We start from the raw sequence: 14,393 nt of genomic DNA, 5'->3' as shown, positions 1-14,393 counted from the left end.
AATTATTATACAGTTAATATTATTATTATTTGCGCTGTGACGTAACTATAATGCCGTTGTGTTTATTGTTCACCGAAGATTTCAAGCATCAGGCCCAATTTCGTCTTGATCCGGCCCTGTCCAGTAGCGTGCCCAGGATTTTCAAAAGGGAGGGGTTATGTATACTATTTCTTGGTAGTCAGCCCCAATTTTGTCAAATTATCCTACCTTTTTTTAGGAATACTAGGCCAATGGGGGGGGGTTGTAACACCCACCAACCCCCCCCCCCCCCGGCATGCCACTGTATGTGTCAGAACCAGCATTAGGACTATGTAGTAGAGTGGAATACAGAAGTATTACGACGCAAATTGTCGATTAACGTTTTTATTCTCTTTGACGCAACGAGGGCATCACGCAGTGAAATAAAACGCCAAACAAGCTCGTGATAATCTCTGACGTAAAGAAAAAAACGTTCCTTTAAACCACGTAGGATAGGAGAGAAAAATTAATTTAAATAGTCATGGACAATTTGCCGAGCAATACTTGGGCATCCCACTGAACAGCCGGAGCATGGTGCTGATCACACCACTTCCTCAGTGTGCGCACGGTGTAATAGCAAGGAGAGCTTTAAGCCGCACTAATCCAGTCCACTGTCTCACTGCAACACGGTATACCCGAGTTCGATTATCTGTGTGGGTATTAGGAATTTTTAGAATCGTGTCCCTGAATGGAGCTCTGGGTTTCACCCAGCCTTTGATAAATGTGTACCTGAAGGCAACCCTGGAGACTACAGGCGACAACCCTGGAGACGAATACAGCAAATTGTAACTCGAGACGTGACTATGTGCAACGGAAGTCTTGAAAGTCATACGATCCCTGCTGAATAATGTAAGAGTATTTCTTCTCTGTGTGCAGAGATTTATGTAGGCGAAAGATAATGAATGAACTCGTGAATTTTGTTTGAAGTATTCTGCTTGCTTTCCCGTTCTCAGAAGTGAATATTATCAGTACCGAGATAATGTTCCTAAAATTTTGCCTTCACCAGAGGCATTTAAATGTATCGCAATATTTAAATTGCAAGTTCGTCATTTCTCAGCAACAGGTGTGGTGGAGGGGTTGCTACGTGTAGAGCTGACTTAATTTAAATTCGATGGTTCAAAGGTATGGACGTACATTGGGGCTTTACTTTCGGGGTGGGGGGAGGGGGCAGATTTCAAAAGTTCCACAAACATAGAGTAGCTAATTAACTGCTACATTTCCGAAATCATAAACTTACATTGCTTAAGTATTATGAATATTAATATACAGAGTGTTTCCGGGCTGATGATACAAACTTTCAGGGATGATGGAGAAGGGCACATGCATCAGTTTGAGATAAGGAACCCTGTCTGGAAACGACTTAGTCGAAAGTTATAAGCGAAAATAGGTGTATGAAGATGTAATACTTTTATTACCTGCACAAGTTTCACAACCTGCTACATTCATAACAGTTGTTCAAAGTGGCGTCCCTCAGCTTCGCTGCAGGCATGACATCGTCGCACAAAGTTCTGGCGTACCCGTTGTAACAACCCCGGGGTCGTTCGAACAATGTCACAGGCAGCGAGAATTATTGCCAGGAGATCCTCTTTAGTCTCGACAGGTGTCTCGTACACAAAACTTTCCATATGACCCCACAAAAATAAATCAAGTGGGTCAGATCAGGTGACCGAGCTGGCCACGGAACAGCTTGTGAAACTTGTGCAGGTAATAAAAGTATTACATCTTCATACACCGATTCTCGCTTATAACTTTCGACTAAGTCGGACCAGGGTTCCTTATCTCAAATTGATACATGTGGCCTTCTCCATAATCCCTGAAAGTTTGTATCATCAGCCCGGAAACACCCTGTATATACAGCTTTAATTAAACACTGAAAATATTAATTATTTATTGGAAATTTAAAGTTTTGGTGGGCCAGTGCCCCCTTTGCACCAACGAAAGATGATTTTATCCTTCTCATTCATACTAGCCTCTAATATCCTCCAATTTCTTTTATTTTTTCAACAGAGCAAATGTGAAAATATCAACCAAAACCATTTATCTTTTCACGAGGAAATCCAAGGAAATGTCATCCGTGACCCCGCCCCCCTCCCATCCCGCAAAAAGAACTAAACGTATCTAATAGTGCTGATCGTTATGCTCCGAGTACAGAGCAGACCATTTCGTTAGTGCTTAATTAAAGCAAAACTAAAAAGAAACTGTTTGGGGGGGTTAAGTTATCACATACACACTTCACAGTGACTTTCCGAGTTCTTTATAAACACTCAAAGTTCACTGTGCAGCGCAAGAGAGGAGAAAGTAAATGACAAGACAACTGTCTCAGCGAGTGAAATTATCACCTTGACACTGACATTGAAAATCTTGAAGTCTTGTGATGTGCGAAAAGAATAAACCAACAAATCCTTTCTTATCTTTCTCCCACCCAGACGTGCTGTTATCTTTGAATTAATGAGGACAGAGAACTCTGTACAAGCATGGGCGTCGGGAGGTGAATATGGGAAGGAAGGGGAATTTGGTTAAATCATTTCTAAAAAAATAATGCATGCAGCACAGCTGGTGGTATCCTTTGTGAAAATTTTGCTAGCTTCGAGCACTGCGCACGGGGATTCATCAAATTAAAGGTTTACGAACGCAATGCTAATGGCCTAATGCAGTTACAACTTACGTCACATGCTACCAGAGAACGATGAGTGTCGAATTAGACAATATTCCTCTCTCTCTCTCTCTTAGAATTAAGACGTTCCTTCGCTGAAATTGATGATGGCATTACAGACACCCTGCATAATACATACACACAGATCTCCAGTGCTCACATTTACCATTTCGTTTATCTACCTATTTGAAATGCTCCTTCCTTTTCAATAATAATAATAATAATTATTATTATTATTATTATTATTATTATTATTATAACACCAATTTTCGTACAATCTGTCAGTACAGAACTGATTCGGCAGATATAAAGAAAAACATCATAGCTAACAACATCTAATTAATTTGCTGGAAACCCCATTTTCATTGTGCTAAGCAAAATAAAATGTGTTCCATTGTAGTTCTTGCAAACTATTTCGTAGGGCTCGGACACCCTTCCCCTCTTCGATTTTATATTGCTACAAAAATAAACTATTTTCTTAACAAGTGGAACAAGTTAAGTTCCCGTGTGGCAGGTGGCAGGGGCCACCGAAATTAATAAAATCTTTATTAATAAGTAAGTTAGTAATTTGCTTCTACTATCTTGTCCAGGGGCGATTCCTCCATGTAGGAAGTGAGGAACGTCCTACAGTTCATTTATACTTATTTCCAGTTCTCTACTTTTTAAGAGTTCAATAAGCGTTATAGAATTATGAGCACAATGTAAGTTGGCTACTCAACTGTCAAGAGTCAATTTGCTATCACTCGCTCGCTGCCCAAAGACGACCGTCTTTGCCTGCCGCTGACGGGCTGAGGAAGCTTTCTCGTCATACTACAGCCAGATTGGTGAGGGGTGGTGCAAGGGAAGAAGATAGATTTGCCCAGTTATACGGTCCGCGAGGAAGCTCCCGTGGTTTCCTCAATCAGTGCTGCCAACCCTAGTATAATTGTTCTAAACCTAGCAAAAATTGAACTTCATTGGCACATAGCACTCTGTGTTTGGCATATTGGTAAAATCCAGCATCATCTCATGCACGGGCATCCCTGGGAAACAAATAAATTGAATTCTAATGAAGATATTTGGAGGAAAAAAACCTCCAGATGAAGGGACAGGCCCTGGTCCATCCTCTTCTTTTAATCTTTTCTTTAATCTCCCCGATTTACCAAGTGAGGAACATTTTAACTAACTAACTAACTAACTCTCTAGCCTTCTTAAACCCGAAGGTTCATGGCTGCAGCAACACAGGCCTTCCATCTTTCCCTATATTGAGCAAGATCTATATATTCTTTTCCATCCCTACCGGTTTCCCTTAGGTCCATCTCAACGTTGTCCCTCCATCTTCGTCTTGGCCTTCCTACAGGTCTCTTACCATCAGGTTTCCCAACAAGAATCCTGTAAACTCCTCTTTCCTCTCCCATTCGTGCCACATGGCCTGCCCACCTAAGTCTTCTTGATTTAATTATTCTAATAATATCTGGACATGAATACAAATTATGTAGTTCTAAATTATGTAACCTTCTCCACTCACTTGTCTCCTCATCCCTTTTAGGTCCAAATATTTTCCTAAGGATCTTATTTTCAAATACTCTCAATTTATGTTCCTCTTTCAATGTAAGGGACCAAGCCTCACACCCATACAATACTACAGGCAAAATTACTGTTTTGTATAGTTTAACTTTTAGTTTCTTAGATATTAAACGAGAAGACAAAAGTTTAAGAAGAGAGAAGTAACATGCATTTCCTTAATTAAGCCTACTTTTTATTTCCTCTTTAATATCATTTTCATTTGTTAATATTACTCCTAAGTATTTGAATTTGGAAACTGGTTCAAACGAGTTGTTATCAATAATTAGATTTTGATTATTACCTAACACTTGGTTTCGGCCTGTAAGCATATATTTTATGAAAGGAAATCGGTAGAAAGTTGGGGTTCACAAATAAAACAAATGGACTCCGTTACCAGTCGTCGAATTTTCTTCAATTTATTTCAAGCATTAGCCTATACTAAACCCATTTTATGTCGAAATTCATAATGTAGCTTAACTATAATAAATATCAGTGACGCAGTTCACAACTCCAAAATAGCTGTATAAATTGAACTCAAAGCTACTACAGTCATCAGAAAATGATAAATAAATAATAATTGTGTAAACATACTAATAGCATAATTGTATCTCATTTAGGGTAATTTAAGAGTTGAACAGTACTTTTTCTTATCAGAAGGTTGGTATTGGCAGAACTGTCCTCATATCACACACGACACGCATGAGGGCCTGCTGCAGCTAACATTAAAAATGCAATGGCTAGTACAAGATACAAGCGATACGTGTGACTATGTAATTGAACGCATTTTCGAATATTTTCCTCGGTCTGTTTATCATAACTTCCTACACCCAGAATAATCCACGATTCGCCACTGATCTTGTCTTTCATTCCCCAACACATGAACAAATATTTTCTATTTTTCGTGAAAACATATTTCTGTGTAGCAAAAATATCGTACTCTTGCTACTATAATCTGTACCGGTTATCTCTGGAACGAGCGAACAAAAGCAAGTCTGCGCAAGTAGTGCCGGGAGACGACTCCGCCAATGAACACGTGATAAGAACCGGATTGCGTTACGTGGAAGAGTGTGGGGAAGCGACTGCAGTTACCAGCCTTTGCAGCAGCGCATACTGCTTCGATCTGCCCACTCGATTCCTCCTCTTCTCTGCCGCTATGTGCGTCCTTGCTCCACAGATTCCGGGGACGAAGCACAGGCCTAAATCTGACCGTGCAATCGCAGGAAACTTGGCCGACGATAGTGATTTCGTGACAGGAAAAAGAAACTCGTGAACAACGAAACATCGAATTCGAATCTCGTGTAGCTTACGCTGTAAGCTTGCGGTACAGAGTTCAAATTCTAATTTATGTGTCAAGCTCAAGATCGCCGAACCTGTATTGTAATGCACTCCAATCTTAAAAATGTAAGTAATGTGAAAATTCTCGTGTCGTTCTCCTTTTAGATTTTTAAACCGCTCCATCTCGCGACTCTTCAAATCAACTCTGTACGTACACCAAAGTGTTTTCTTTTTCTCTTCATCTGAAATGGTTTTGAAATGTGTCTTTCTAATCTTTGAAGTCGCGAGAACATAGTAACAAGGTTTATCTGGTCTACATTTGCTTATCAAAATGCGGATTAATTAATTCATGAAAAATAGGGTCTGAATATGAATATAGGAGTCGTAGTGCGTGAACAATCAAGAATGATTGATCTCTTCCTCAATGAGATTAAGACCTTTTTAATAGACTGGACTTTGTTTTGTTAAGTGTGAAAACCATGATATACAGGGTGCCCCCAAAATGTAACTCCTACATATTGCCAGTAGTGGGAAGTAGCACGCTACTTGTAGCGTCGCTACTGTAGCTAGCTACAAAATTTGTAGCTGTAGCGGTGCTACATTTTGAAAATCGTAGCTGTAGGGAAGCTACAAAATTTATGTCGTTATAGCGAAAATTTCGCTTCAGCTACATTTCTTCTCAGCATTTTGAATAAATTTTAAATGCGGCAACAGTGTCAAAAAAATCGACAATAACCCTTACTTTTGCAAGAGGTTCATAAAAACAAAGTCTATTACATGGAAATACAGATAATCTAGATTATAAATATCTTGTTATCGCAGATTATAGATATCCGCGTAATTTCTTTAATTAGTATCTGAATAATTCTAATATCCAGACAACTAACTGACATATAAATATATTCCGGCTAATAGCTACTTTTTTTAAAGCTTCATCGATATTTTGGGGAGAAACATGCCTCGTTTGCCTCACCCAAGGAACAAATCCTGTGGATATCCATGGTGTAAGAGACGGCAAAATGTCGGTGCAAAAAAGAGCAGTCCATTTTCCACCACAATGACAAAGCAATAGTACCAACCATATACGTCATGTTCACGACAATTATCATCCTCGAAATAGACAGAGATATATTTTTCGTTCAAAATGCTGATTTAACGTCAGTCTATTTGAAAATGAAATATTTATTCTCAAGAAAAATATGTTGATATGTAAACAATAATCCTATCAAATTTTATTTGTGTATAGTTGTAATCATTAATTTGGGTAACACCCTAATTGCAATACTCATATATCAATTTGAATTGATATGCCACTTACATAGGTATGTTATTCTCAAGCACAATTGTAAAAATAAGTAACTGAAGTAACACTTCTATCAAAATTATTGAATGATGGGAATCATGATAGTAAATAACAATATAGCCTATTTTCCACTAACTACAACTATCATACTAGGGGGTTCTTTTGAATATCCACATGATTTTTTTAAAGTTTTAAATGCGGAAGTCGCGAGCAGAGCCGTAGCTAGGGGGGCGGTTGCCCCGGGCGCTGATGAAAGGGGGCGCCGAACGGCAAGAAGAAGAAAATGAAAATTGCTTGTAATAAAGGATGCATGCGATCCCCTCGAAAGTATTGGCGCCCTAAACAACATCATTGCCAGTTTGCAAAGATAATGATTTTTTTGCTCGCTGCGCTCGCATTACAAGCTTTTCTTTTAAACAAATAAAATAAAATAAAATAAATAAATATCCAATTTCTATTTATATATTATTTGTTTCTAACGGTGGAAGCGGCCTCGGCGCCCACCCAGCGTCGAATAACGTGGGTACCTGGGGGAAACCCTGGGGGGTAAAGGCGGTCAGGGGCGTGATGCTGATTACATCACCCCCACTCACGACCGGATCAAGAAAGTGTGGGGCGTTACCCCCACACCACCTATACGCCTTCATGTCGTGGTGCTATGCACAGGGGAACACTTTACTTTACTTTACTTTATATTATTTGTTTCTCTGTGAGGATGTGTTTTACAACTTCTTAGTGAATAGTTCTAAAAGTATACGCAGCTGTAAAAAAACTATTGGTGTAAACTGCAGTCTGCATGTCGTAAAAACTGTAGTAAATGTTCCTTTAAAGCAAAATAATTTTTGCGAAATTTGACGGAAAACTATATCTTCAAAAAAAGCTATTTCATTTAAAATACTACATCGTGATGGTCTTTGGCTCTTTCGGTGATCTTATCAGGCAGCTTTCAAGTAAAAAGGGTACAGAACGAGAGTGCACGTCACTTAGAATAACAATAATAAATAAAAGTCTATGCTGCTTGGAGTATGTCTACTGTCTTCCTTGTTTCTTGTTTGCCAAATCAGATTCGTAACAGTTTTGCCGTGCTCAAGGATTTATCCACTGGCATAAACTTAATCCGCGAATTCCTAGATCACGAAAATTTACAATTCCATAGAACTGCTTTTGCCGAGTTGGGGCAGCTATCGTCACGTTTGAAGACCAACACTGCTATAGACAACGTGCTACAATAGCAAATTCTCAGTGAAACTGGTAAATGGAGGCATATACGAGGGCAGGCTGCAAAGTAATGCCTCCTATTTTTTTTGTGACGGTGGAAAGCCATTTTGGATTTTGACCAACCATGCATTCTACTCTTCAGAATTTCCCCTTTCTCCATTCCAAGTTTCAAACTTCTATCACCAGGGGGTGCTGAACTAGAGCGAGGAAAGTGGCAGCATGTAACCATACTGTGTCGGTGCACCTGAAACTCAGTGGCGGATCCAGAAATTACAGTTGGGAAGGGCGAATTTAAGTCTGGTTACTCATCTCACCGAGATGAGTAACACAATTCTAACCTATATAAACAATATATGGTTCCGTTAGCAAGATTAGCTCTTTTGGGGCAAGAATGGAGGGCATCGGCTGGAATAGATGGTTATTAATGTGTGTTGTTATTATTATAATTGCTCCTACTGCCACGGTAAACTTAAAGATCAGCCATGAGGAGTAAAATTAATAAACAAAGAAACAAAAAACCCTTTCTGCAGTGGTGTCAGGTTCGATCCCCTTTTGAGCCATCTTGCAGAGTGGCTCGGACTCAAATTTGAACTCTATATTCTATCTCACGAATCTCTGGAGCAATGCCGGGCATAACGAGAGGGAAGGGGAGAAAGCTAGTGGGCGGAGCGAATAAGTACACGCTGCTGCCAAAATCTGGTAACAGCAGTCGCTTTCTCTCCTCCACTCTATCCCGTTCCCTCTCAGGCGTCCAATTGCTGAGTCACAACTTGGGCAGAGACTTGTTATCGTTCGCTTGCGCGAGAGATTCCAGGACCTGTTCCGATTAGTCCATCCTTAGGAAAAAGTGGGCTTAAATCAAACTTTCAAAAAATATTCTCAAACTTGTTAAACTTGGTGATAAAAGAAGAGTCGAGTCTTGAAAAAATTAAGAGGAACTCTCAACGTGTGTGACAAAGAACTTCTTGAGAGATGTTGTTGGCGAAATATAACAATGTGTTAAAATCTCACGTGTCAACAATAGTACACTCCCCATCAGCTCTTGCTGTAACATATTTATCTCCACAAACTCAGAAAGAACTTGTCCACATAGCAGGGACTCAAGTACGTCTGGCAATAATTGAGGACATTAAAAGGGGAAAATATTTTGCCATTTTGTATGACTAGACTCCTGATGTCAGTCAACTTGCCTCCATCACCCAGGGCAACCTACAGGTACACAGTGATTAGAGACTGGGAGAGCCCCAGAGCTGCTTTGTTCATAGACATTGAAAAAATTTCACCCTAGGACTCAAGCTTGGATCCCCTGCATGGCAGTCGGCCAGTATACATGCTTCTTTAGAACTAGTAGTTATCCCCCCTTTCTCTTATTTTTTCTGTTAATCTCAGTTGTCAATCTGTTTATAACTCTTCTTTCAATTTTTTCACTTTTTCATAAAGAAACAAACCCTTAGTTTTTTTGTGAACTTCAAGAACATGTTGGACTAAAAAGTTGTGTTGTGATCCTATACCCCAAAATGTCGATCTCCTTTAAATTTGGGGGCTATTGCACACCAGTTAAAAATTAATTTTTAATGCTCAAATTTTCATGCTAAAGTTTTATCACATAATGCACTTTTTTAGTTATACCTGTCTTTGAAACATTAAAGAAATATATCCATCATATTAATGTATATGCATATGACACAAATCTTTCAGACCATAAAAGATTTTTCCAGTAGTTTCTGAAACCTCAAATTAACATATCTGCTAGAAATTCAACTCCAGTAAAATTTAGGCATACCAATTTATCATTTTCGGAGATATCCAGATATCACATGATGGCAGTTGTTACAGCTTGTTGACATACAAATGTGTTGAAGAGAGATGGTAATTTTCATTTGTAATCTTTGTTATTTTTACAGCCTCTCTTGGCTAATTGCAATGATGACGAGTGATGATTAGAGGAAATTGACGAGTAAAAAAAGTAAAGTGTTCCCCTGTGCTCTGCACCATGCCATGGACCCCACACTTTCTTGATCACGGCCAAAGGTGGGGGTAATGTGATCAGCACCATGCCTCTGGCCACCTTTAACCTCCAGGTACCCACTTTATACGACGTTGGGTGGGCACCGGGGTGCAAGAAATCCATGTTCACCCCAGCCAGGAACGAACCCGGGTCTCTCGCATGGTATTCAGATGCCCTAACAGGTGAGCTACCACGGCTACTGTAAATTGACGAGGTACACACAATAAACATCCATGCCCAGGATAGGACTCAAGGCTGAGTTCATTGGTGGTCAGATTAAAAACTGACCACTTAATGCACTCAGCTACCAAGACTGACTAACTTCTATGAATCTGCCAAATTTTCTGTTTGTAGCTTTAATATTTCCTGATATATATCAACATGGATCAGACAGACAAATGACAAAGCATATTGGACATATAATGATACTTTTTCTTCTTTCATATTAGTATGCTGCAATAAAAGTTTTAGTTGAAATAATTGGACACAAAGTACGAGTGTATAATGATGGAACTTTGAAAGTAGTGTTATATAAAATTTTAATATATTAAAATTTCCAAAGAATCATCATATATATTTAAATACTGTACTTCAGTCACATGGTAAATTTTAAAAGCATTTATTTAAAATTTTCACAAGGTGTACAAATAAAGTACATAACAGTGTTTGTCTTCTAAACAATCAATAATATTGGATGTGAACTTTCCACATGAGCTTCATTGTCATGGCAGAGAATTTGGAGACAGTGATAAAATTACTTGAGATTCATGCCCTGGAATAAAAAAAAATGTTATCATTTTCATAATTTAGTAACAAACAGTAACAAGTTGTTACACAAGTTACAATTGGAAATAAAATTAGAGAAGGTTGGGTCACAGAACACATCTACTTAAACTAAAACACTTGTATCGGTTACGTTTAAGATGCAGAGATGAACAATGAGAAGCATTGAGAAATGACGATTTCTGCTTAGGTGAAAAAGTTGTAAAACATCACTTATACCTGGATTTACATAGATAATTACATGTATTAAAGTAAAGTTGTGGTGAATAATAACTGCATAGAGCAATCATGAAGCAAATTACTTCCTGAGCGCTTTCTGTTTGAATTTTGTTTCAAGTCAACTTTAGGCTAACGTGTACTGGACCTACAGTTTAAAGTGGAATCCAAAGCACTATGAATCTCCACCAGGTATTGAACCTGGTACCACTTGATTAGGGGGAAATGACGTTACCATTACACCATTGGAGCCCAGCACTTTCTGTTGTTGGTATTGCTATGTACTCGCAAGAGTGAAAAACCTCCTTTCCTGCTTACAGATATTTCTGAAGCTATGTGAGCTTTATCCCTAGGAGGATGCTGTATGAAGATCTTCTTAAGACACGAATGGACCTTTGCCCAACGTAAAGGCAGCTTTTTTTTCCTCTCCTTTTTGAAAACGGCCATGATATTACAAAATCCATAAAATTACATCTGCTTACCATTCCTTCAAGAGCATTCACGTGAATCTTCATGTGTTTTGCTTTTGCTGTTACCTAGATATTCTCAATAGTTTTGTGATTACGCAAGTTGTATAAGTCTATCTATCAAAGGTCCACCCGAACCTTAACTGAAGGTTATATCATCACCCCCACTTGCCCCCCCCCCCCCCCCGCCCACACACACACACTTCAAGTGACTGCTTTGAGAGAATTTTAACATATTAAAATAACATTAAATACAGAAATAACAATAAGCCATAGGCATAAATTATCATCATTATCTACAATGCCTATGACTTCATGGACAATTTGCAACCGTGCTCTATGCTTGAGTGGTCAGCTTAATACCCTACAGAGCCAGGGATCCAGGTTTGAACCATGGATAAGGCATGAATGTATCACTGTGTTTGTTCCATTATCCATTTCATCAGTTTATCACTCATCCTCATTATAGAAAAGCAATACTTGATATAAAAAGAAAGACAATCTCCCAAGATTTATTTATAGCCTTTTAAAGATACTTCAATTTTTTCAATGTGTTGCATGAACTGTTTGAAAACTGTACATTTTATGCTTACCTATAATGTTGGTATGGTCTCATTGATGTTTGAAGAGACTTAAAATACTCTTATTTTCAGTTTTGGCAGCGAGAGCAGAAGGTGTATCTCCAAGCATGTCTTCAGCATCTTGATCAGCTGAGGCTTCAAGTAGGAAACGTACAGTGTTTGGGTGATTGTGGAGCACTGCCTGAGGAGGAAAAAATAATATAAATTAAAGCATTTAAAAAATGTTTTAATCAACTATATATTTCTACTCATTTTTGGATTAAATATTTAATTCAATCTGAATTTATTTAAAATAATCCTTAGCCATCTTGGTAGTCAAGTGTGATAAGTGAATGACTCTCGGCATCGGTATGGATGTTCATCAGTTTTATCTAATCCCCACTCATCCTTATTGTCACGATTAGCCAAAAGTGGCAGAAAAAGAGATGCTAAATAACAAAACTGCAAATAAGATATTCCTTCATTTTTACATTCTACATGTCCTGAAAGGTGAACAATTTGGCCATGTCTGGTAGTGTTGATATTGATTGGCACTGAAAGTAAAGAATCCCTGGTTGGATTGATAATAGAGCATTCTTTATTCTTGTGCATTTCATTGTTGTGTCAGATTGTCGGACTTAAATGAAGTAGATATTAATGCAAATACTCAAAATACAATAACAATTTATTGGGTAGAGAAATGTTAATATGAAACGAAATGTACGAAATAAATACAAAACAAGAAAAAAATTGAAAATTATCATTATGTGTTTATATGCATGTAGTTGACAAAAGTGACAACCTAACAAATCAAGATAGGCATTAAAGTAGACAGACAGCAAATTACGACTGTTAATTTTGAACATTGCAGCAATAGATCTGAATTGAAATAAGGGGTACAAGAACACACGAGGGTATCTGGAATTATGAGAGATCCTAATCTCCTTGGATATGGAATGGCCATTAAATTACATGTGCAAAAATTCGAATCCCATTTAATCAATGGTATTATTCGGTACATTACAGGAAACACATATCTGATTAGTGTGTTGTGGAGTTCGTGATGAGGTCACATGTGAGCTTCATACATCAATGACAAGGCCTCCCTGGTGACATAGTGGTAACATTGTCGCCTTGTAACCAAAGGGTCCTGGGTTCAATACCTAATGGATCCCACTTTAAACTGTAGGTCCAGTCCCAATTAGCCTTTCTGTATATAAAGTTGACTTTAAAAGAAAATTCAATTGCAGAGGACACAAGGACTAAAGTTCAAACTCTTTTTGTTGAGTCACAATTTCCATTAGACAATCCACTCCAATGTTTTGAATACACATATATTATCACCAACCTCATCCCACCTTCATTAGTTAATGTACTTAGATAATATAACTTATTCAGTTCATATTTCACTATAGAATATAAGAGAGAAGTTCTTATTTAGCAGGAATGTTGCAACCACTCCTAGAAGAGCCTCTTGTTACCAAGATAAAAATTTGTACATGTGTTTTTCTTATTTAGCATTGTTTTTCTGCAACTTTTGACTTATCATGGCAATAACAATGAGTGATGATTAGATGAAACTGATGAAGGAACACCCATGACCAGGCCAGGACTTGAACCAGTAACCTTAGTTTTGAGATCAAAAACTGACAAAAGAAAATAAAAAATGAGAAAGGAAACTAACAATTGTAATAATAACACAGTGGAAGAATAAATAGAAAATAATTCAGTAAAAAAACATTATAATACGGTAAAACCTGTCTATCCTGGAACATGATGGTTCCGAGCAAAATTTTCCATCTTAACAGTTTTCCTTCTTATACAGGGTTGCAGGTAATAATGGAAAGACAGATTTACATTTCACATTACTTATAATGTAGAGTACTAATGCATGTGCGTACATGAATAAAAATGCGATACAGTCGCAATAAGCATAGCAGACATTACAATTATGTAACTACACAACATGTTGGTACACTTTTTACAGTATTGTAAGAACGTACAGTACGTACTTATGTATCTTTTCGAACCCGGGACCCCTGGCGTCGTAGCGCGATGTGCATAGAGGGAAAGAGAAAGATTGAAAGATGGAATAAGAGAGGTGAAGAAACATTGAAATAAAAGTGAAGAAAAAAATAAAGAAACAAAGAGAGATAACAAGAAAAATAGAAAGATGACGAAAGAACAGAGGAGAAATAGACAAAGAAAGGTGGAGAACGAGGGTAAGAGATGAAAGAAAGAAATGGAATCATAACAGCTATGAGTATTGTAACGTATTCTTTTATATCGACAATGTTACTGATAAGCAAGTGGCAAGAGAGGCGTGTTCCACTTACAGTATTGTATT

General features: G+C 38.0%; 1 protein-coding gene across 2 annotated transcripts in view; it reads right to left on the bottom strand.

The window, feature by feature from the left end:
- Positions 1 to 10,634: 10,634 nt before the first annotated feature.
- The window catches only part of LOC145999948 (L-asparaginase), a 56,405-nt gene continuing 52,646 nt past the window's right edge, over positions 10,635 to 14,393 (bottom strand). For both annotated transcript variants that reach the window (XM_083137234.1, XM_083137233.1), the window contains exons 13-14: positions 12,080 to 12,248; positions 10,635 to 10,792 (exon numbers count right to left, since the gene is read on the bottom strand). In XM_083137234.1, the coding sequence (XP_082993360.1) occupies positions 12,099 to 12,248 (150 nt within the window). In that variant the 3' untranslated portion in view covers positions 10,635 to 10,792; positions 12,080 to 12,098. The remainder of the gene's footprint in view (positions 10,793 to 12,079; positions 12,249 to 14,393) is intronic.

The sequence above is a fragment of the Lepisma saccharinum genome, chromosome 16, assembly GCF_977018435.1.
Source record: "Lepisma saccharinum chromosome 16, izLepSacc3.1, whole genome shotgun sequence".
NCBI classification, from domain to species: Eukaryota; Metazoa; Arthropoda; class Insecta; order Zygentoma; family Lepismatidae; genus Lepisma; species Lepisma saccharinum.
The sequence above is the reverse complement of the archived record's forward strand: the minus strand, read 5'-3'. Positions and strand labels throughout refer to the sequence as shown.